General features: G+C 39.0%; 1 protein-coding gene across 4 annotated transcripts; it reads left to right on the top strand.

Annotated features, from left to right (window-relative positions):
• Positions 1 to 1,261: 1,261 nt before the first annotated feature.
• clocka (clock circadian regulator a) lies at positions 1,262 to 24,804 on the top strand. 4 transcript variants are annotated; one of them, XM_044128319.1, is made up of 22 exons: positions 1,262 to 1,441; positions 11,045 to 11,237; positions 11,331 to 11,422; positions 12,577 to 12,636; positions 14,293 to 14,441; positions 14,516 to 14,607; positions 14,710 to 14,799; positions 14,907 to 15,027; positions 15,116 to 15,229; positions 15,324 to 15,442; positions 16,726 to 16,808; positions 18,136 to 18,242; positions 18,333 to 18,480; positions 19,591 to 19,666; positions 19,755 to 19,896; positions 19,979 to 20,079; positions 20,180 to 20,272; positions 20,888 to 21,043; positions 21,167 to 21,382; positions 22,414 to 22,601; positions 22,722 to 22,971; positions 23,742 to 24,804. In XM_044128319.1, the coding sequence occupies exons 3-22, from the start codon at positions 11,403 to 11,405 to the stop codon at positions 23,916 to 23,918; spliced, it is 2,502 nt and encodes an 833-aa protein (XP_043984254.1). In that variant the 5' UTR covers positions 1,262 to 1,441; positions 11,045 to 11,237; positions 11,331 to 11,402; the 3' UTR covers positions 23,919 to 24,804. The 4 variants fall into 4 exon arrangements, with proteins under 4 accessions (XP_043984254.1, XP_043984256.1, XP_043984257.1 ...); XM_044128321.1 differs by having other exon boundaries at positions 1,282 to 1,441; positions 20,183 to 20,272; XM_044128320.1 differs by lacking the exon at positions 1,262 to 1,441 and adding an exon at positions 8,069 to 8,259.
• Positions 24,805 to 25,206: the final 402 nt, after the last annotated feature.

Below are 25,206 nucleotides of genomic sequence, written 5' to 3'. Positions count from 1 at the left end.
CATTATAACTATTAGCTTGTTTTGCATACATATATGTATTGTATTGATAATGTGTGGTTTGAGGTTGTTATGCGAGATGCCATTTTAAAGTAGTGCAAAATTATACAGTAGAAGGGAAATAATAGTTAGGTTTAAAAATACTTTATAAAAAAAATCCAAAAAGTGTGGCGGGCATACTTGGCGGACTTGGTGGTGCACTTAAACTGACAGCCGTGGCAAGAAAAGCATTAGTGACAGACACACGCAAGTCGCTGCAAAGTTTCATCGCTCAGGTGGAAGGATTTGTTGACATGATTTTTATGGAAAAGCTTCAAAATTCTTGACCTACGAAGAAACATAGCTAAAAGAATTTAGCACCTCTGTGGTTTGCCACAAAAGCTATGCAAGGGACACAGAAACAAGTGGGAAACTTGTTACTGAAACTTGTCATGATACTGAAATAGAACTTTTTAGCTATGAAATACTGTTTTGCAGACTTCTGTCTGAACACACCATACCCACTGTGAGTCATGGTGACAGCAGCATAGTTAAACAGTTAGATGTTTTTTCTCTCCAAGATTCTTGTTATAAGTGTAAGTATTATTAAAAATACATCTTTACATACATGTAAAACAATTCTAAGTAAGGAAAGAGTCACATCGTCCACAACTCTTAACAATAAAAACTTTAAGTGAAGTTTTAAGAAGGAATATTTCACAAGTTATAAAGGGGAATAAATAAATTATACTGGCTTATTTTTTCCTTTTGGTTTCTTAAACCTTCTCTAAAAAAAGTGTAGAAATAGCGCCATATTCCCTAGCCATTTAAATATGTGGTCAAACAGAGTACTGCGACTCTCCTCGCTTTGTCTGTTGCCATGGTGATGGTACCACGCTGAAGATGGGGAAACACAAAAAATACAGCAGCTTAATTGCCAAGACACCTACAGACACTAACCTACTTTGTTAAAGTTAAATATATTATTAGAAGCTTACATATATCCAGAAATAACAAGATCGATACGCAGTATGACAAAATATCTACTTTGCACATTTTTGTCTGATACAGACATTTTTCACTGTGATTGACGATGAGAAAGAAGGAGAGAGGAGGAAATAAAGAGAAAATGTAATGCAGAAAAAGAAACAAGAGAAATTAGCGAAATTACTTCTAATTGTCTACAAATGGTTTCATTCAAAATCTCTCTGAAATTACAACGGATGTTTAACAGTGCATTATGCCAAGTGATAAAGGTGTAAGCAGTTTAATTAAAAGTGCATGTGCAGAGTACCAGTATTCGCAGAGGCGTGTGTGTTTTCTGGAGAACAGCGGCAGCCCGCAGGCCGTTTTGGCTCCAGTTCCGACTGCAGTCAGTCAGTCTGCCTCCTCAGTCTGCGCAGTCAATCGCCAGCAGCGCCACCGGGTGCAGGAATATCCCGATGAAAGACCGGACTCCTCGGAGGTAAGTGTCACCGTTTTATAAACGAAGCTGCTCTGGGACCGCCGCATCTATATCGACGGGCTCCACGTACACTTTTAGCGAGCTTGAGCGGACTGAAAAGAGAGAGTCCAGCTTGTTCCCGTCAAGAAGCGGAGACCGGCTGAAGGCCCGGTGACCCACATTCTTATCTAATGCTGCATGTTAGCCAGCTAGCTTCGGCTAAAACTGGGTTAACTGGCAAACAGCAAATGTTTGGCTTACGAGTTAAATTGAAGCAATATATTTAATGCTAAAGTTACTCGCTGCTTGTAAAAATGTCTTTCTCACTATTTTACTTTAATATTATGTACTTGTGAGTGCCATTTATTGCAGTGTTATAAACTATGGAGCTATTGTTTTATTGCTCTAAATGTCGTTAGCCGGTAAGCTAGGTGGCGACAGCAGCCTTCCAGCAGTCTCTTCCCGGTGTTGCCGGCCGGCTTCAGGGGATGGACGGATACATTTGGTGTCGATTTATCGGAAACTTTCATGCAGACCAGGCTTCAGTCAGCTCTGCAACTACATAACCGGTAGTCCAGTTTCATAATAATATTTACATTTTACTCGGTTTTTAAAGGCATGCCCGTTTCCCTCTACGTTAATTAATATACAGCTGCTGTGTTTGCTTTGCACGTAAAAGTCATAGGATTTTACCACTGATAGTAAATGATCACATTACTTTAGTCGCCAAAGCTGTTTAACCCCTCAACGCAGCTGTTTCTTTTATAGTCCTTGATTTTAAAGATCCCTGCCGGTCCAAAATTATCTGGGGCCCCAAACAGGAGGAGACTTTCAACTACCATCAATTACCTCCACGTTACTAACATCCCTTTCATGTTACCCATATTAAAAGTTTATATGTCGAGCAACATTACTTTCATCTACAACTGAAAACTAATTGCTTGAATCTATTGTAAAGTGCACTATTTCAATTCCAAAAAAAAACAGAATTGTATCACCTTATTCAACAAATGAATCAAAACAAGAACGTCCACTTATCTCTAAATGCATCCGTGGTGTTAATGTACATTAATACATTTTTTGAGGACAATTAAAAGGTTACTGAGAAATGCTTTAATGAAGAGGTTCCCCGTTCTGTTCCTCAGGTCCCGTTGTCCTTCATGTGTTAGACACTTTTTGCTCTAGCACACCTGGTTCAAATGACTTCATTACCACCTCCACATGTTATGAAGTGCTGCAGAAGCCTATTAATCCCCCATTCATTTAAGTCAGGTGTGTTCTATGGAAACACCTGAAACATACAGAACAGTGGCTCCTGAGGACCAAGATTGAGAACTACTGGTTAAGCCATAAATGTGGTTAATCTTGCAATTCCCTCCTTTTTTTTCTGTTGGATTCAAAACTATTATCTCCATCAGAGAGCATATAACATATATTTACAAATATTTTATTTGTTATATTCCTTAAAAGAATAAAAAAGTCAACGTAGCTTAAAATCTAAATGTATAATGAAAAAAAGAAGGCTATGGAGCAGACTAATCAGTGGACGTCTTAAATACTTTATCCACTTAGAGAAATTGTTGTTAAAAAATGATCACATGACTTGTTTTAATTACCACTGATGTGTCACAGATATAAATAAAAAGGGAGTAGAGAGAAATGACTGTCTTTTAATATAGAGTAAGTTCAAATAAAGTATTAACCCTTAGAATATTGTTATTATAAGTTGAGTTTGTGACTAAGATATGCCAGCTAGACTTTAGTTTAACCATTCTAGTCATTCCTGTCTTATATGCCCTGAAACTCTGAGAGGGATTTGTAGCGTGACAAGTACTTTAGCTGCAGAGAGATCCCTTTGTCACACAAAAGGGATTGTTTGTGTCAGGCTGACCTTTTTTCTGAGAAGTAAGGGAATCTTCTTAATCTCCAAGACATAACAAGTCTGGCTTAATAACTTTGTCAGCCCTTATTTCTTCTCTGTTGAAGAAAACCGGTGTGGGAGGGTCTCTTTTTCTTCTATGTCAGCAATCCAGCGGTAAAAGAAGCTGTTTAAAAATGATTAATTAAATTGTATTATTTAAATAATACAATTTTATTTAAATCTGCCATGCTGTGTGAAGTGTGTTTTTCTAATTTTGGCACTATTTAAGCAGTGTAGATAATTTTTTAGTACCACTCTTACAAAGTGGGTTCATATTTTCTCTAAAATATGGTATAGTTTAATATAAACTTACAAATATGTTTGGATCATTACTTCCAACAATGGATATTTGATAAAAATAATACCTTTTAATGTATCTTGACACTGAGGAATTATTAATCAACACAAGGTTTTGCCCTACAATGAGAGCAAAGGTCATTTTATTTTCTCTTTCCTTTTTAACTTAGCAGATTGCTGTATCTTGTCAAGTAAACACTTCACTTAATTAAACTATTTTTGGACTGTTGTGTTTCAATATTACTTTACTTTTTCACATTTTAAAAACATTTTAAAATGTTTTAAAAAAAACACACACAAGCTGCAATAGTAAGAGTTTATTTCAAGTTTTAGGAGCCCCTGTGATTAAGCTCCTAAAGGAATAATATAAATGTCCAGGGTTTCCCGCAGTGTTTTATAAGCCTGGCAGGCCACCAGGCTGTACTTGTGCCCCCACCAGGCTAAAGCATTGCTTATTTACTTAAGTCTTTTTAAAATGTTTGACCCCGATGTTTCGGTTCTGATTCAGTAATACTACTACCCCTGCTCTGGTATCTGTAGCAGGCCGTTAAATAAAACCAATAAAACTGACTACAATACTCTGTCATGAGTTGAAGGAGTTGGCTGATAAACAGAATCCCACTGAATTGTGCTGCTGTTTGCAGGGTGTGCTGTTGTGGAAGGAGTTTACTTCCAGAGACCCTCAGCTTGAGATAATTAAGCTGTTTGAATTGCAATCCGTCAAGCGGTGTGCTGTTGTGGAAGGAGTTTACTTCCAGAGACCCTCAGCTTGAGATAATTAAGCTGTTTGAATTGCAATCCGTCAAGCGGTGTGACAGAATTGCTCTTCATCCATGTTTCATTGTGTTCTATTTTTGCTCCACAATCTGTCGTCGCGAAATTGATGAATACGAACCAGAGAGCGATGTTGACTGAGTCACCAGAGCTCCAAATGTTTGGTGGTGAAATGAAGCAGGAAAATGGATCGGTGTTCTGTGATTGCAGGTTATGCTGAAATAATGCGGAGGATCATGTTTGACTAGTATCACCTCTCCGTGTCAGCTGTTGAAAAGTTTTGTTTTTGCTTTCCTCTGATAAAGTTCAGATGAAGACGGTTTCAAGACTTTAATGTAAGCCTGTCGAAATAAATTAAAATGAGCATAATCATTTACTTTCGGATGATTAATACATATTTTGAAGGGCAATTTTTATTTATAGTTTTGGTTGTGTGTGTCCTTTTTCATTGTTTTCGGTTGTTGTTTACATATATATATATATATATATATATATATATATATATATATATATATATATTAAAATATCTCCCAGTACCAGTATTAAGTGTTCTGTACAGAGTTAAAGTTTATTTGTTTTTGAGATACATTATTATAATTATGCCTTTATTATTAATAGATGACTTAAAAATAATCTTAAAACAACAATATTATTGTTTATGACAATAATAAATGTGTCATCCAGCAACATTTATTGTGACATGTGTACCTTTAATGTATGTCAGAGTTTATAATTTATGCTTCAGGGTCACATGACCTGTTCTAGAGCTGAATCATAAATCAATATCTTTCTGAAATTATGCAAAGTGCATTTTAGAATCAAGTTTTAATGCCAGAAGCAAAGCAGACTTAAAAAAGCGTTAGCTGCAGTTTATGACACATTGTTTTTGCAAAAGTCTATGCACTGTGCTTTCTTTGTGTTACCGCTGCATTCACTGTAGCCAACAAAGTGAACTTAACTTTGAACTCTGAGGCATGACACTGATAACAGAGCTTTTACATTGAACTTTATTCAAAGTATTAATAAAATGGCAGGAAAAAGTCAGCAGAACTTTTGATAGCAATGAATTTAAAAACAGACTTTTTCAGAGGCCGGATTGTTGGACATTTTATTAAATTTTTGGCCCTGTGCTTAATAGAAACTATTCCTCAGATAGTCATAGTGCATCCCACTGAACATCACCCTGACTGTGTAGGCCAGTCACACTTTTGCTTACTTATGCTCATATTGGTCAGATAGTTCTATGCAGCATTATTTATTTATTTGCATTAATTTGTAGGATTTCTTGTCTGACAAATATTAGACTTGAAGGGTGAAGGACGCAGCCTTTTTGTGTTTATAGTAAACAACAATCACTTTTCGCCAGGGTGCGAGTCAATTAAAAGGTCTTCAGATTTGAAGGTATTTTCCTTCAGGCAAGAAGTTTTTCTAATGAGAAATAAAATGCACTGTGTTGAAAAGTCTGATTTTAGGAAGAAAAAAAAAAGGACGTCAAAAATCCTTTTCGTTATCAGTGGGAAAGCCGCTACTGACATCAATTGCTTTTTATAATTCTTGATAAACTTTCTGCACGTTTCCCCTGGTATTTATGACATCTAATCTTTTCCTCATAGGTCTTTAAGGGTGGAATACCTCTCTGCCATCACCCTAATCTTTAGCTTCCTTCATAAGATTCTCCTTCAAATTCAAGTCAGGACTTTGGACAATGTGTTTCTTTTACAGTTAGATGAAGTGGTTTGAATACTGGAGCTTTTTGTTTTTCCTTATGTTTGTTTTTTAAAGTTTCCTCAATGACAGCAACAAATCATTTAAAGTATGAATGATGTTGACTTTAAGACGGAACACTGTGTAGCGCTGCATGTTCTCCGACTTTGAGCTGCAGTCAATAAGTGGGTGAGTGTGAGCGTGACCTGGAACGCTAATACACGGAGACTAATAAAATGTTGTTGCGTGCTTTGTGGGAAACCACAGAGGGATATCTATTCACGTGGGGAAATTAAAGACGAAGGTGTTTATTGTTTAAAAAGCTCCTCGTGTTTATGCCGTACCGATTACTTCTCCGGTCGGGATCCTTCTGCGTTTGTCTGCTTTAGCTTGGTGGTTAAAAATAAGTTTTATTTTGATTATAGTCTCACGTGGTCCTCAACCCGCAGTCATTATCGCCTCCCTGGAGCCTGTCATCTTTCTGAACCCCACTGACCCACTTGGCATCAGGATAAGGCCCCTGGCGGAGGCCCCGCTCCTTGGAGACGGGCAGCCAACAGCAGTCGAGGGGCGTTCGCCAGCCACCACTGCTGGCTCCTGAACCGTTCTTGTCTGTGTGTTGCTGAGTCAAAACGCAAAACAAAGCCTGCTCTTGTATTTTGTGGAGGTGTGTGCAGTGAGCGTAAACACAGCTGGCTGCCCTGTGTTAACATGTATGCTACTGTCACAATTCAGTAGGATAGTGGGTAAAGTTGTGGGTTTGTTTGTTCATAAAGCAAAATTAAAAAAAACAACAAAAAACTAGCATTATCAAAGTATTGTCAGATCTATTTCCAAAGAGTGAGGGAATCACATCTTTAGTTATCTGGTTCAAATAGTGATATGTGGACTTCTTGTCACATAACCACATTAGTAAAGTATTGTATAAGTAAAGTGTTTTCATAATTGTGATTTCTGATTGTTATGAGTACAATTAATTATCCAAGATATCGCCTAATACAACTGTTTGGAAGATGATGTTTATCAGCACATTGGGTTTTTGTGTTTTAGATGCTGGACTGTTTTATTATTATTATTATTATTTATTATATCTAGGTTCACTGATAGTCCCCAAAGTGATTGTAAAGTTTTATCCAATCAGATGTTACCAGTAAGGTTTAAATAGAATTCCTTTATGTCCTGTTTAATTTTTGATGCACGTTAACAATTATTTAATGATTTCAAAGTTACCTTTTGGCATTACAGATATTTTTTCTGAACATTGGAATCATATGAAAGACACATCTCAATTACCCTCAAATACTGATTTGCAAAGAAAAGTGAAAGTAATGTGGTATTTTGGGAGAGAGCTGTTTTGAATTTTGAAAGCATTTGTCATCTGTTAAGAGTTATTATAACTTCTTTCTAATTTACCCCATGAACATTGACTCGTGCACGCTCCCTCTGGCAAAGAAAAACACTTTGTAACAGTATAGGTAAAAAAAAATGTGTTTCTTCTAAAAGATGCAAAAATGATTTGCTCCGTGTCCGAACAGAAGCATGTGTTTGCAGGATGTGAGCCACTGCAGCGTCTCAGTGTTTCACATCTAGTGACACAAGTCGATAACAAGAGAGTGGCGATCCCAGCGCTCTGTTCATGTTTTCATTGCATGACAGAGGGAGTATCAGCTGCGGAGGCATTCATCCAGGGTATTTTTACTCGGTTGCCGTGGTGTTGCCCGTTGGCACGGTTGCTGGCGCCGGTGTCCCAGCGCTGGGTGTGGCGCAGTGCGTGACGAGAGGCGCCATAGATCCACTTCAGTGACTCATATCCTCAGAGCTCTGCTGCCCTGAATCGGAGCAGGCTTGCACACACCCACATATGCGCAAACACACTTGAAGCGTCCCACATCTCTCTATAAGCACCAAAAAAAAAAGAGAGAAAAAGATAAACCAGACGCTGTGTTTCAGGGTGAAGAATACTTTACATTTTTCTCTGTTTCTTGGAATCACTTGATTGTCGATGTGTCATCAATCAGCACATCTTCATCACTTTCCTGACCATCTGCTCCTGGTGAGGCTTCGAGGCACCAGGAAGTCACTTGTATGTCGTGAGGTTTTAACGACAGCACACGCGATGCAGAATGCCCGAGGTACTTGTAAGGTAATGTGTTGCACTTCTACGGCTTTCGTGTTGACAGCATTCCGGGAGTTTTGTTGTTTTTTTTTATTTTTTTTTGCTGAAAAGTAGAAGGTGTTGCCTGTGGAGCTGTAATTAAGTTAGATCGGAGGAGGAAGAGGAGGAGGAATGTAGGTCAATGGGCCAGCAGGTCAGTGAATCAGAGATGACGTCATGGTTATACAAGCCTCGCTCTGCCGGTTGCACAACACTCACTTGGCAGTGAAGATATTACTGGGAAAATGTTTTAACATTTTCTTTTCATCACTTAATTTTATCTCATAATGCCAATTTTGTATAATTTTTCCACATGTGGTATTTTCCTGAGTCCCCCTCTCCTCAAATCTTGTGATCTAGTAAGCTTGACTCTGTGGAGTTGAGAGCGAAAAGCTGCCTGCTTTTGTTTGTCAGGAGAACAAAGTTTATAAAAAGCTTTTACTACCACTCCTCACTTCTTGTTATAGTTGTATGGATGTGTAGTCGGCCATTTGTGTTGACAAAACAGTAATCTAAGATAAGACTGGTGCGATCTGTGCCGAGAGTCCTGGGATGTGCAGTAAAATATCTCTTGTGTAGCTGCAACTTGTGATTACGCACTCGCCAAAAATCTGGAAAATCAAACATTTTCCAGATTTTTGATCTCGAAAATTACCTTATAGATTTATTTTGTTAGTACTTAAATGTTTCAGATCATCAAATTAAAGGACAAGGGGAAAAAACATCCCCTCTTGGTAATTCATAAATTCACTTTTTAAATTACATTTTCAAAAAGCTGAGCTCAGATTCACAAGCCAAACCAAGGGATAAGTATTAGCTGACTTAAACATATAATATATAATAAGTAATTTCAATAGAACCTCTATAATGGTTGAAATATCTAAAAAAAAAATAATAAAAAAAAGGAAAATCAGTAAACAAACAAAATCATTGACATCTTTGGGTTACTCAAAGTACATTAAACCTCTGAGTTACTTAAATAACAAATAGAAGTTTTGGAGTGGACTAGTCTAAGTCTGGACTTAAATCCAATTCAGATGCCGTAAAATATCTTTAAACACACCTTTCATACTGGAAAATATTCCAATATTGCCGAATTACTGCAAAGCGTTATTAGGTTTAGGGGGCAAATAGATCTTCACGTATCGTTTAGATGGGTTTTTTTCACCTTAATGAATGAAATTTGAAAACATATTTTTGTATTTACTTTGTTATCATCATCCGTTATTGAAACCTGTTGATTTGAAACATTTAAGCTTGACGACAACAAAGAAAAAACGGCAGAAATCAAACATTTTAGTTTCTACTAAAGCAAGATACAACGTACTGTAGACACCACATTTTATGTCCATTTATTAATTCAGCCAATCAAAATTTATTAGAATGGGGAAAAAAAAAAGTGTAAATTATTTGACTAGAAAATAATCTTAAGAATCAGCTGGTTTAATTTATGGTGACGCGTATCACAGTTTAATCATAAATACCACAAAATACAGATGTTTTCCCCCCTCTTTTGTTCATTACCATTTTCCTTTGTGTTTACTTGCACTCGCTGATTCCTGAACAAAAACATTTTATATTTAAAAAAATGTTGAACACTGCGAGAGTAACTTTGAGATTATTTGTTTTTAAAGCTAAAATGGTTCAAAGGCGGATTGTTGGGACTCTTTTGCAGCTCACTAATGCATAGTTATTAAAAATCTTCTCGTTTATCCACTGCCTCCTCGTGAGTCATGGACAGAATTGGCTCCTGCTATTAAAACATTTGTCTGCAGATACAAACATTGAGTAACTTAATGGCCAGCAGCCTGGTTTATGTATGAGTCATACATGTTTTTATTTCTGTGTCATGTATGGCCTCCATAAACTCATGGCTTCACTCTTGGTAAACTTCTCTGTTTTCCACCAACTTTGAAGGGCTAACGTCACATCTTCTGCTTTTATAGAAGAATTGCAATAGATTGTTATTTTATACAGTTAACTCAAAAATTATTAAAATCTCTGGCAGGTTTAGATTTAGGATTATTTTTGATTCAAAAGAGAATTACGTTTTGCATAGGAAATGACTGGCACCTCTTGAAAAATGATTAAACTATTTTAAAAAATGATATTTTGTATGTTTCTCTTAACACTTGAATAAAAAAAATGTTATGTTAAGCATTTGTATATCTGAATAATCAGCAGAAAACTCTTTACTGACATTACAGCAATCAAACGCTTTAAATAATTGCTGACCAACTGAGTCGCATTTTTAATCAAATAGAAACCTTCCTCAACTTTATGCATCAACAATATTTCTTCCTCTATCAAAACTTGGATTGTCTATATATATATATATTCCTTGATCATGTAGTTTTTGCTTGCTTTCATGGTAGCAATCCCATTCTCATATTACTTTAAAATATCTATTAACAAATATGAGGAAGTACCATGTGAGCCAGTGGAAATTTATTTGTTACTGCCTCTGTAGGCAGACCCCGACCCAACATTACTGATTGCTGCTGCGTTACAGCAAAAATACATGAATCTTTGGGAATAAATCGAGTCAAGATGTATTGCTGTAGCCCACACGTGATTCAAGGTCTCAAATCATTCAGCTTGCTTTCAGAATTCCTTTTATTGTGAAACTTTTTATAAAGTGTGTATATTTCTTCCAGCCGTCGCGTTCGACCGTCCGCTGTAATGTGTCAGTGCAGGTAGATTGTGGCCACGGCCAGCTGAGGTGTCTTGAAGCTCATACCTGATCCTCTGTTGTTCTCTTTTTGTCTCATAGAAACAGATGTTGCTGCCATGTACAACACTTGCATCCAAAGGAGACCAGAAACTCATCTGACTGAAGACCTTTTACCAGCTTTCAGCTCTCCTCCAAGACTCAAGTCCAACATCAACCGCTGCTGCAGCCCACCCACCGAGACCCTTTACTCAGCCAGACACTCTTTCCTCTCGCACGACTGGCTTTATTTTTGGTGAGGCTGGGATTCTGCTTCGCCAAGACTGTGCTATATTTGCTAATGGATTTGGTGTTTAAAAGGTTATTTCTCTCTCATTTTATTTTAAAGGTTCATTCACAAATGTCTACCTCACGATTAAAAGACTACACGCCGACTCTGCAACCCTGAACAGGTTACAAAATGACCTCAAGCATTAACCGGTGAGATGGATATTCTAAACGTTTGTTTCTTTTCTAATCAGCAGTCCAGACATGGTACACTGTAGGGTCACAAATTGTATTTTAAAATTCCTTATTATGATTTAAATAAGGGAGAAAAAGGAATAGGAAAGAACAAGTTAGCACTTAGTAAAAGTTAGAGCTGCGCATTATATTGAATCATCAGTGCGGTATCGTCGCCAAGGGAGGGGAGAGGCTAAAACTCTAGATGTCTGCAGTTTCAAACTGTGCCAACTTCAACAGATGAAAACACATCAGTTTCTTCAAAAAATATTTTATTTCCCTGTTGATTATATAATTTTTTTTTTTCTTTTTTACACCAGCTGGTGTTTGAGTACAGATAGTTTCCTCCTAACCCATACTGAGATCCAAATGCTTTTTGTGTCATCAAAATACTTTATTGTGACTTGAGGTGTTTATCTGTGTCGAATGATTCCTGAATTGATTCATTTTACAAAAAATCGTTTTGTACTGAAGGCTTTGTGGGTGGCTTGTATCGACTTTGTGCTGTGTAGCTCTCTTCTAGTTCTTGGTAAAAAAAAAAAAAGTCAGTGTTTGAATCTAAACGTTTCGTTCATGAACTCTCATCGTCACCTGTCTTGTGAAGATGATTATTTTTTTTCTACTTATGTATTTTTTGTCATTAATGCGTGTAATTCTCAGACATTCATTTATCCTATATCGACATTGGAAAACTAAAGTCTTATTAATGAGGATACTTTTAAAATTTAAAAAGCCTCATTTAAAGGGGGTGCACCGATAAATCGGTCGGTCGATAAATTGGCCCAGACTTCCTTAATTTTGGGAGCTCTGCTGATCGTCCACTAATCTTATACATCTTAGCCGAGGCATGATAGTCAGCCACTGTCACCTGTAGCTCTACCATGAGAGACGGCTGACTCACAGAGCTGCCCAGCAGGTCACGTCTGTCCGTGAACGGTTAAAAAAAGTCTCCACACTGTTACCAACTTAGAAACTTTGTTGTTATATTTAGCAACTTTTCTGACAAAAAAAATTGGCAGGTCTGGCTTTTCAAAGATCGGAGATCGACCGGAAAACCTCAATCGGTGCGCCCCTTCTTGTTATGTAGGTTCCTGTTCTTTGTAAATAGTGCTGTTTTGTTGTCCTCTGTTTAGAGATGACAGCAGCATTTTTGATGAGTTAATGGAAGAAGATGGAAAGGACAAAGCCAAACGGTAATAACCTCTATCACACCAGGGTTTCCCCCATTGTATTATAAGCCTGGTGGGCCTCCAGGCTGTACTTGTCCAGTACTCTGCCAGGCTAAGCGTTGCTTGTTGTTTTTGTTGTTGTTTTGTTTTAAACTTCTTTTTTTTTTGAATAAGCTGGACTGCAGGCCTCTGTGCTGTGCTGAGCAATTCACTGGTAGAAAGATGGATTTATAGTTGATGCATTGAACAGGGCAGGAAGCGAACCAATCACACCACTGGCGCCTCAGCGCATTGGGCACCTAGCGTGTTGCCGTCATTTGATCGCTGAAGTTTACCTTGGCACGGATCACGCGTGCTTTCTTTCACTCAAACTGGACACAGGCTCACATGTATAAACATTTATATCAACACCCTTTGAGGACTCTGGTTTTGTGGACAATTCTTCATCAAGGTATGAGTCAAGTTTAAAAACCACCGCATTAGCTCTGCTTAGCTCATCGAGAATCGCTAATATAACCTATAGTTGTGCTTCTGGTGGTGCACGTTGAGCGTGCACTGTGCAGTGAGGATGATATATTTTTGTGAACAAAGAATTATGTGCGACATGTGGGTCTACATCCCGACACGCTGCTCTGCGTGTGGCTCTATCTGTGCTGATAAATTTATTGTCTGTGGTCCTCGGTTGGCCGGTGCGTTAGTGCATGTCTTCCAATAACATAATTATTGCAATATTTTACATGTCCTATGAACTTAAAATCTTTTAATACAAAAACACGGTGGACCGCCTCGACGTCCTGACAATCGGGCTTAGCAAGGTTTCTGGGGGAAACCCTGGAGTCGATATAGTTGCCTCAGACGTCTGTAGGAGTGGCTGTGGAGAGGTGTCAGCCCTTTTTTTAAAATATTAATTTATTTATTTTAACAATACAATTGCCATTATAATTTTGTACTTAAAAGCATAGATGTTAAAGAAAAAAATTGTTCTCTAAGTACAGAGAACAATACACATAAAGTGTTTTGCCAATTTTGCCAACCTGTCTCGAACACGATTGACATTTCCTAAATACATCGGCATATTAAAGACTGGAAGAGTATTGTCTGGAAGAGTAATTAATATTTTAGTTTAAACACCACACCCATCTTTGCTACATATGAGTCACAGAATAAAACATTTTTATGGTGATAGTTGTGAGCAAATTCACCAGTTGTCAGTGTAGCTTCATAGAAAAATATTTTTAGTAGTAGTTGTTACGGAGTTCATTTTGTCACTCTCACCAACACACTCATGCTACTTCTGATGCTAAATATAATCTTGTCTGAACACGCAATGTAGCTTTTGTGTTTTTACATTTTAAAAAGTCCCTCAAGTTAAGAAACAAATCTCTTTGATCGTGGAACCTCCTGTGACAGATACGTGGCAAAACTGACTCAAGATCAGTGCTGTTAAGGAGAGATTAACTCTCTGAAAGACTAAAACAGATTATCTTGTCTACTAAGAGTTAAGGTCTATGCAAATGAACAATGTATGAGTGTAATTTCTATTTTTTTTTTACTGGGATTTTATGATTAATCATTTTAGACACACAGTTATTTAGTATATCGTACAGATCACAACTACGTAACCAGAGTTGACTCTTATTCTAAACAAATAAATGAATCGTCTCGCTCCTAATCCAACAGTGAGTCCCGTAACAAGTCCGAGAAGAAGCGCAGAGACCAGTTCAATGTCCTCATTAAGGAGCTGGGGACCATGTTGCCAGGCAACACCCGCAAGATGGACAAGTCCACTATTTTGCAGAAAAGCATCGACTTCCTGCACAAACACAAAGGTGAGAAACGGTAAGAGGGGGGGATAAACGGTTGAGCCGGGTGCTGAGTTTCATGGTTTTTGTCTCCTGAATAGAAATCGCTGCTCAGTCAGAATCAACAGAGATCAGACAAGACTGGAAGCCTCCGTTTCTTAGTAATGAAGAGTTCACTCAGCTGATGCTGGAGGTGAAGCTGATTTTTTTTCTTTCTTTTTTTCCCCCCTATTAGTTTAACTTTCCTTTCAATAAAAAAGACATTTGTTAAATAAAGGAACATTTTATCCTCAAGGCCCTGGATGGGTTTTTCCTCGCCATAATGACCGACGGGAACATAATCTACGTTTCAGAGAACGTGACGTCTCTCCTCGAACACTTACCAGTGAGTTTCGCCTGTTTCGACATTCAAATGGCTTTTTAGCTTTTCACTTGATCCCACTCGATTGCTTCGTCACGCTTTTTTATAAAGTCTCGTGTTGTGTGTTTCAGTCTGATCTTGTGGATCAGAACTTTTTAAATTTTCTGCCCTCGGGGGAGCACTCTGACGTGTACAAAGCTCTGTCCTCACATGTCACAGAGGGAGAGACTCTAACGCCAGAATATCTGAAAAGTAAGCTAGCAGATTTAGCTTTCAGTGTTCTTTACTTTACTTGGAAAAGTGTAGTTTTTAAAATATTGCTGTTGTTTTTTTTTTCCAGCAAAGAATCAGCTTGAGTTTTGTTGCCATATGCTTCGAGGGACAATTGATCCCAAGGAACCCCCCGTGTATGAATTTGTCAAATTCATAGGAAACTTCAAATCTCTGAATAATGGTAAAATGCGTTGCTCGACGTCATTGTCTGTTTTAATTTTTTTCTTCCAATTTAATTTTTAATTTGTTTGAACTTTTCCTCCTTTTGTAAACAGTGCCTAACTGTAACAGAAACGGCTTTGACGGGGTGATCCAGCGATCGCTTCACGCTGCGTTTGAGGACAGAGTGTGCCTGATTGCGACTGTAAGGCTGGCCAAGCCACAGTTCCTCAAGGTGAGGATTGTTGTCGTGTCTTCTGCTTGACCCACATTCAGATTATTGCTTTAGTCACTGCCGGGGAATCCAAAAGAAGAAGAACACACCGGTTTGATGTGTGCGATTTTATTGAGCGTTTCTGTAGGGAACAGTTTAGCATCTGCCACGCAGGGAAACCGATGCTTAACTGCACCTTTGTTTGTGTCGTTTTAGTTTATGCTCATTCCTCTCTTGTTAAAATTACAACAAGCTCAGGGCGTGCTGTGGTGGCGTAGGGGATAGCGCGACCCACATTTGGAGGCCTTCAGTCCTCGACGCGGCGGTCGCGGGTTTGATTTCCGGACCCGGCCGATGTTTGCCGCATGTTTTCCCCCCTCTCCTTCCTCCCTTCCTGTCAGCCTACTTTTGAATAAGGGACACTAGAGCCCACAAAAGACCCCCTGGCGGGGAAAAAAAATAAATAAAATAAAATTACAACAAGCTTGTACATTTTTTAAAAGCTGTCTTCAATTCTCTTAAACGACGTTTGAAAAACTAAAATGATTCAAACTTTATAAATGATTTCTTGTTGTAACAGTTTTTGCATCTGGAGTTCTGCTTTTATAGTGGAATAATACAGACCACTATTTTTGAGGGGTTGCACATTAGTTGTTTAACAATGTTTTGAAAGCTCCTTTCACAGCTTGTCGATTTTTTTTTATTGCTTCTTTTTACTCCCTGTCTATTTTGATGTGATGGAAACACAGCATGGGTGGAAACGTGTGGAAATTAAGCACAGTTAGTGTAACATCAAGTTGTGTTGTGCATGGCCGTCGAGATGAACAATTACAGTATTGTTTCTTGGTATTGTGAAAAGAATTTTTGCAGGATAAAAAAAAAAAATAGTGATTTATTGTCAACAGGATGACTTTTTAGTTTTTCCACGGTTGTTTTAAGAGAGCATCATTACATTTCAATGTATGTGATTTGAAAACATGACTCAATGCAGTTATTGCTCGTCTAGTTTCCTAAAATAGCCCATTTCAAAATTGCTGTGCTATTATTTTTGTAAGAGCTCTGCTTACTGTTTGTGGAGCTCTGACTGTAATGACATTTAGCCACAGCTGCAGTCTATTTCAAGTGAAAATGTTTAAACAAAAACCTTTTAAGACTAATTCGAACATCCTCGTCTGCTTTATTGGGTGTTCCTCTTTTTTTATTATTACTTCCACCATAAATGTACTTTGAAACCTGGATATCTTCTGACCTAGTTGTGCTTATGAAAGGCTCTAAATGCACTGATTTATTCTTCACTCTAACAGGAGATGTGCACTGTTGAAGAGCCTAATGAGGAATTCACCTCCAGGCATAGCTTAGAGTGGAAATTTCTCTTCTTGGACCACAGGTATAAATATTTAAACTTTTTTTTTTATTTATGTTCAAACTAGTTTTAACCTAGGTTTTCTTTTTTTTTTTTTTTTGGTTTGTTTTGTCATTGTTTATCACATGTATGAGGTACTTTTACACCCCAGCTTCACAAACTTTGGCCTCCATCTTTTTATATATGCAATGCACATGTTGTGTTTCCAGAGAACGTAATTAAATCTGCAGAAGAACAGCAGGGACGGCCTGACCTGCAATCAGTCACGAGTATTTTCCTCGAGTGATTCACGCAGCATGTACAAAAAGCCTCACCGCAACTGCTCACAATTCAGGCTGTGTGACCTCATGCTGACTCCTCTTGGTCTGTTTGCCAAAAAACGAGCTTGATAATAAAGAAGATCCTGTCCTTAAAAGCTGCCAACATCATTTAAATCTGTCTTCAAATGTACCAAAACACACAACAGATCCCTCACTCTCATTATTCTTTCAGTTTAGAGACAAAATATAGGAGGTGCTTCTCATCGAATGCACTTGATGAAATGATGGTCAGTAAGTCTGAGCAATTTTTGCTGCTCGAAAGCATTTATGTTTGTCTTGACGCAGTGATGTGGTTGAAAGATGCTTTTTGAACCAACTAAAGCCAGAATTGTAGCAAATGGCAAACATGCAGCGATGTTTCGAAGTTTATTCGAAGAAAATAAAAAATAAAAAAACACAGGCCGCAGTCAAAATTGACCATATACCTCATGCTATGTGAAAGACAACTTTCAAAAGGAGGAAGAAATTATTTGCAAAATGCATGAAATTTTTTTAAGTCATCCTAGTTATAGAAGTTGAGTTACAAATACATATTGCAGCAAAGTGATGTTTACCCAGTTCTGCCTCACTATTGATGGATCTACAGCTCAACATTTGAGTTGAAATCAAGTTACAGTATTCAATTTAGTTTTCTGCTAAACTCGTTTTCTGTTTTACACACGTTGCCTTGGTCTACATGAAATAAATGGGCAAAATGATTTGAAGGATAAACGTTTAAAATGAATCCTTACACTTAGGAAGAACAGTGGAATTTATTACTTGCTGGTTTGCCGTTTGGGCTTCTTTATTTAGCAAATAATGATAATCTGTTGTGTGTTCTTGTAAAACCTCGAGCTATTTTTGAATAATTTCACAGCTTCCTGAAGACCAAAATGAAATGCAACACTCTCTAGTGTACTTCAGTTTCCACAAACTTTAGTTGGTGAATAATCTGTGAATAATGACAATAGTGAGTTGTTGGAGCGAGTGTTTAGTTTTTCTGTATTTAGGTTAAATTCCCACTAACACTTCTGCTGCGTTGGTTTGCCCAGAGCCCCGCCCATCATCGGGTACCTCCCGTTCGAAGTCCTGGGTACTTCAGGTTACGACTACTACCATGTAGACGACCTGGAGACGCTGGCCAAATGTCACGAACACTGTAAGCGCTCAGCTGCATCCAATCACTGCAGTGTCCTGATCACTTCCTGTCATCTCGGAGAACAAATTTCCTCTCTTTGTTTCCGCTTAGTGATGCAATATGGGAAAGGCAAATCGTGCTACTACAGGTTCCTCACCAAAGGGCAGCAGTGGATTTGGCTGCAGACCCATTACTACATCACATACCATCAGTGGAACTCCAGGCCTGAGTTTATCGTCTGCACACACACTGTTGTCAGGTATATATGTGTCAGTGCATAATGGTTTATACATATGCATTAATGTGCTTGTTATGGTGACTTGCAAGAGTAGCGCAGCTCAACCTTTATCCTGTTTTGTGAAATTAGAATCTAAAATTTACCGTGTATGGTGTCCCTAATTGCCAAGTGGAATGGCTTTAAAAGTATTTTTACTTATAAAGTTAATTAAACCTCTTCACGAGACTGTCTTGGGAAGTCAGAGCGTCTTCAGTCAGAGGCTTTGTCAGATTCAGTGCAGTACAGACTGCTGCAGGAGATCGCTCCCGCCAACAGCCAATACCATCTACAGTAACTCTTTGAAGAATCTAAATTAATGAGTTACGACAACAATTAATTTGCCTCTGGGATTAATAATGTTTTTGAATTTCAAAAATTGTAACATTTGAACTGATCCACAGAAATAAAATTTTGTGCTGTTCATCCACAAAAATCACCAAATTTGAAAATGGGTGTGTCCATTTTTTTTCTTCATTGTTTATTTAACTAAGAAAGAATCATTACATTGGAAAATCTCAACAGTGAGAAAATTGTTATTTTAATAAAATAAGTGTAATTAATTTATGTTGCTCCCAGTCACAACAAATAATGTTAAACAGCACTTTTTAAAACCCACAGATTAAATGTAAAAACACACAGTCAAATATATTTTGGGTCTAGTTTCAAATATATTGGTAATAAAACAAAACTAACTTACAGATAACCTTTTAACAAGACATAGGAGCTTGTTTTAGGTCAATAATTCCTTAATACTGATGAAAAGGTTCTAGTTCCATTGGCAGATAATTTGACTGCAACATGGGAAAAATGTCTTGCTGAAAGTGAAGTAATCTGTTTTTGTTAAAAAAAATATTCCAGCAGAACAATGAGCCTAAGTAACAACTTTTCAGATTTTTATTTGGGATGACAAAAAGAGAATATGCATCATTTTTCTTTCCCCTCCACAATTATTCACTACTTTGGTTTGATTTGTCAAATAAAACAATAAAATTTGGGGTTGTAACGTGGCAAGAACTGAGTGAGTTGAGTGTTTATGAATACCTTCATGGTTCATCCTACATAAAGATTTCATCCAGCGCCTCTCCTCTGCAGCTACGCTGAAGTACGAGCAGAACAACGGCGAGAGCTCGGAATCGAAGACTCTCCCCCCGAGGTCACAGCTGACAAGGTGAGACGTTAGCTCGACGTGTTTCTTCATTATCCATTAAATAATAAAAGTTGAGTATTTGACGTCTGGTGACGCCTTGGCTCGCCAGTCCCAGGATTCAGGCTCCGAGTCGCAGCTCAACGCCTCCAGCCTGACAGAAGCTCTGGAGCGTTTTAACCACAGCCGGACCCCGTCGGCCTCATCGCGCAGCTCCCGCAAATCCTCCCACACCGCCGTCTCTGACCCGGCCTGTAAGCGTCTTTTTTTTCATCATCGATGAAGATACCCAGGAGGGTCGTTTTCGGTTTTAATCTGATGATATTTCTTCCTCAGCTTCACAGATGAAGATGCAGGGAGACAGAAGTACACCAGGCCGACAGTCTGTCTCTGCCGTGGAAATGACATCGCAGCGGAGATCATCGGTCAGCAGTCAGGTCAGCAGGAAGGATAGACAACAATCTGTTAGCTCAACCTTCCTCTGACCCGATTGCCAAGACTTTTATCTTTTCGAATTGTCTCGGGTCGTTTCTCCAGCAGTCGATGAGCTCCCAAAACACGGGCCAGAACGGGGCGCCCTCCATGACTTCACAGCAGTCTCAACAGCAGCCTCAGCAACAAAACAACCAAGTAAGAAACTTCTCAGAACTTAAGCTCACCCTGCTGTTTATCAGACTGATGAATATTCCTTCTGTCAGCTTCTCACATTACAATTTGTTGCCAATGAAAAGTAGGTGAATTATATGACTTAGTGCCTTGAAAAAGTATTAATACTAATGGTAGGACTTTGTTAAAATTAGAAAGGGGCAGTATTATGTAAAAATAACTTTTTTGATATTTACATCATGTTATAATGTTAATCCCTTATCAAAAAACATACATGGAGTGTTGCTTTGATTCTGACCAGCTCCGCCTTCGAGGCGCTGCCCTTAAGCTCCGACCTTACAGAGCAGCTCTTCCCTCCTGCTTGCCCCACTCAGCTCCTTCAGACTAGCCAGCAGCCATTAGCAAACATCGGGTGGAACTGCATATCTGCTGGGCTCATTATACAAGCGTCTTCTCTGAGCAACGCTGGGAAAAACATTAAAGGGTTAACAGAGGAGTGATGTTGTGATGACTTCCTGAAGGTGGAGCTTCAGAAAGCGCAGGAGTTTCTTAAAGAGACAGAGGCCCGAATTCAGTGGACAGTGGACAGTTAGCAGTGTGGTGTCAGTGCCATGTTTACGTGGGTTTCCTCTTTGACAGTCGGTGCAATGCTCCAACCAGCTGGAAGCCATGCAGCACCTGAAGGAGCAGCTGGAGAAGAAGACCAGGATGATCGAGGACAACATTCAGCGGCAGCTGGACGAGCTGCGGCAGATCCAGGTGGAGCTGGAGAGGGTCCACGGGCAGAGTGTGCAGGTGCTGCTCAGCTGCTGCTTTCAAGTTATATTAAATACGACGTCATTGTTTCCGTTTGGATGTGTGGAATTATTGTTTCACTTTATTATTACTTTGTGTGTGAATTTGACATGTTTTTGTTAGATGTTCCAACAGAAAGGGGATGAAGGACTGAACCTCAGCTCAGCTCATACTCCTCATGGCACTGCTGGCCAGCAGGGGGCGACAATGAGCATGCAAGGCCAGGTGGTCCATCCAGCAGCTCTACAGAACAACATGCAACAGCAGCAGGCGGTCCAAACCCAAACCCAGTCCCAGCAGCAGACACTTCTGAGGGACCAGAACACAGTGCTGTCACAGGTCAGACACCCTAAAAAAATTAAGAATTTAATGTGTGTCAACCATAAGCTCTCATTTATTAAGGATTCAAGGTGTTTGCACATCCTTAGTTTTAAATTTGTATGTCTAAAATACAAATTGTCTTCATCCATCCATTTTCCCTAATGGGGTCAAGAGGGTTCCTGGTGTCTGTCTCCAGCTGCGTTTCAGGCGATTCCCGGACTCGGCGACATTTGCCGCATGTCTTCCCCTCTCTCCCTCCCCCTTTCCTGTCAGCCTACTCTCATATAAGGGACACTAGAGCCCACAGAAGACCCCCTGGAGGGAAGAGAAAAACAAGAAGCAAATTAGTATTCAATTCATTAGTTACAGGTCTTAAATTTAGTCAAAACAGAACTTTTCTGACAGGCAAAAGTTTGAGTCGCAAGAAAACATCTTCATTGCAGTTTCTGTGACATGAGGCTTTTGAAGCTACCCGTAACTAGCTGCTACTGTACTAACTAGCTAGCCTTGCCTGAATAGCTTTACTGTCTAGCCACCAAGGCTCTTTGTTTTTTTCTTTGCTAACTAGCTAGCAGGGGTAGCTAGCTTTGTTTGCCTCTGTCATGGGTAAATGCAAACTTATCAGCAGTTGGCTTGATGATGTTTGTTTTTGACCCTGGCTGACTTCAGCTGCCACCCCATAAGAGAATAGGTGCAAAAAAGCTTTTAAGCTAGGCACTATGGGGGTTAAAGTTGTGGAGAGCTACACGTAGTGTGAGATGCACAGAGCCGCGTTCACAGTTTTTGCTTGATTGGAATGCAGCAAGTTCCTCCAGAAATCCGCATATTTATAATTTTTTTATTGGTCCTAAATGCATTTTAAGTTGGCGTTAAAAATCTTAAAATTTATTGGTCCTAAATGCATTTTAAGTTGGCGTTAAAAAAGGTTAAAAAGTCTTAAATTTGCAGATATCCTGTTCTCTTTCCATGACTGTTGAAGAATTTTCCATCAACTTAAATCTACCTCATCACTGATTTTTTTGTATTTTTTTGTATTTTTTTTCCTCCAGTCTCAGCGCTCAACACTAACTCTGCAGCCTCAACAGAATCCTCTCCCCGGCTCCATCTACAACACTATGATGATACCACAGCAGAGTCCAGCTAACATGGTTCAGATTTCCACAAGCTTGGCGCAAAATACTGGACTCAGCAACTCTGCCGTGGCAACATTTGCACAGGATCGTTCAGCTCAGATAAGGTGCTTCTTCAGAGCTCAGTCGTCACAATCGTGTCTAGTTGCTGCGGTGACAGCCAAAGAGAGACATTCTGACCCTGTTTTCTTGTAGCTAACGCTAGCTGATGCGCTCTCTACTCACAGGTTTCCTACAGCTCCTCAGCTGCTGACTAAGCTGGTCACAGGACAGATCCCAATGGGGGCGGTCATGGTCCCCACGTCCATGTTCATGGGTCAGGTGGTGACGGCCTTCGCTCCCCAGCAGGGCCAGACTCAGACCATCAGCATTTCTCAGCAGCAGGAGCAGCAGCAGCAGGTTCAGGTGCAGAACCAGGTTTCAGCGCTGCAGGCAGGTCAGGCTCCTCTGGCCGCGCAGCAGGCACAGTTTCTGCAGGTACACACTGCAACACCACTGGAATCACTGGCAGCTTCACTTTCAGCAGCTAATTTCACATTTCAGCTCGAATGACATGAGCAAAGGGCTGCAGCTATATTTCTGTTTTAAATTATTTCAGAAATTGAGAATCGTGTGCCAAACTATTCATACCCCCAGAATGTTGTTCACAGTTTGTCTTGTTTCAGTTTCATACTTCAGCTTATTTTATTTGGGATTTTATGTGACAAACCAACGGAAAGCATTTCATAATTTTTATTTTAAGTTGGTGAATTGTTTTTACCAATTACGTGACTTCCGCAGGCAATTGGCTGCATTGGACTATGATTAGGGGTATCGGAATAAAGGGGACAGATATACACCGCACTTTTAGAAAGTTTAAATAAAAATTTCACTTTCATTTGGTACTTTCTCTTTGTAGGTAAAAAAAAGCCAAAACATAAAATTTTAGGGTTGAAAACTTCCCTAAACTTCAACATTTTGAAATTGTATACTTCATAGTTTCTCCATTCTGTAAAAAGTGCTGTACAAATGCTTCGATGAAAAACTCAAAATCAATATAAATACATAGTTGTATTTAAACATCTGTACAGAATCATATTAATGTCTTTGTGTATGAGAGCCACTTTAAGTTTTAAACTTCAATACTCTGAAGTTTGGGAACATTCTTAACGCCGTCATTCGTTAAAGTGTAAGAATGGTTTTGTTTCTTGCATTAAATGTTGACACAAAGTTTCCTCTGTCTTTCTGATCTAAATGTTGCGCTCCAGGCTCCTCGGCTCCTTCATGGAAACCAGACGGCCCAGCTAATCCTCCAGGCGGCGTTCCCTCTGCAGCAGCACAGCACCTTCGCTGCTGCAGCGCAGCAGCAACAGAAACAGCAGCAGCTTCTGGCTGCTCACCGGTCAGACAGTCTGTCTGACCGCCCGTCCACTCAGCCTCAGTAGCTGACTGACGTGAGATCAGCCAAACTAAGACACGCAGGTCTTTTGACACAAGTGTCATTTTAAGTTCTGCAGAAAACACAGACGAAGGTCCTGCCTCTGAAGCAGAGAAGAGACTGAAAGCGCAGCCTGGCTTGGATCACAAGGATCTCTTCTGCTTGTAAAAAAAAAAAAAACACAACAAAACAACAACAACAAAGAAGAAAAAAACCTCCAAATGAAACGAGTTCAGCGGAGAACCAGGACTGGACTCGCTGCGACTAACTGGAGTTAAAGATTTTACAGTCGGCATCTTCAAACAGATCAGGCAGTTTGGATATATTGTATTATTTTTTTTTTTGTGTGTTGCTCTTTTTGTTTTTCTGTATAAAAATAATTATGGGTCAGAAAATATTTTTATGAATGTGGTGTAGATGGCAATTTAACTGTACAGAATATCGTGTAATATATAATGTAAGTATACAGAAAAAAGAAAGACCTAATATTTTATATGATGCATGAAATGCATAGTTGTTCTTTGCAGCTTTGAATATACTGGTTCCCCACCCAAGAAGTCTAAGACAAAAAAAAAAAAGCTCTTACATGCTCAGTGACGGATGTTTCCCAACTTGCTCTCTCCCGCAGGGATGTTTGTGCGTCTGCATAGCAGACAATGCCGCTGCTGTTTGGATTTTGTTTCTGGTTTTTTGTTTTGTTTTGTTTTTCTTAATCTTTGACCTTTATTTTCCACACAGTTTACTTCAACCGTCTGAGTCACATTTCTGTCTTTTTTTTTCTTTTCTTTTAAAGTTGTGTTAAACATCCAAACAGTGAAGACTGCAAATTTCTGAGATGTTGCTCATGAAATGGAAACTACCTACTACCACAATGAAGCTAAATGAAAGCAGCAGTGAGATTTGTCCTCATTCATATCTTAATTTATTTGTCTCGCCTCTTTTCTGAAGATCTTTCAATCTCCCATCTCAGGCTGTCTAATTCTTCAACATGTTCTGTTCTACATTTCTTAGAAAATCTATATATCTATAAAAAAAAACAACAACCCCAATATATTTATAGAATATCTGCCTTGTGATCTTTGTTCATTATTTTTACAAATACCACAGGGATGCTTCATTTCAGCAGGCGGCCGCTCTGTGGAGAAGTGGGCGGATCCGATTTTAAATGGAAATTCAATCCGACAATTCTTCACCTGTCTTTCAGATTTACATCATTCCTGTCAAAAATCAGGCCTTCAAAGAAAATACAGCCAACATTTCTTTTCAGCAGCCGGTGTGAGACATGACTTTTAGCC

The sequence above is a fragment of the Gambusia affinis genome, linkage group LG10 (assembly GCF_019740435.1).
Source record: "Gambusia affinis linkage group LG10, SWU_Gaff_1.0, whole genome shotgun sequence".
Classification (NCBI taxonomy): Eukaryota; Metazoa; Chordata; class Actinopteri; order Cyprinodontiformes; family Poeciliidae; genus Gambusia; species Gambusia affinis.
This window is presented reverse-complemented; position numbering and strand designations above follow the sequence as displayed.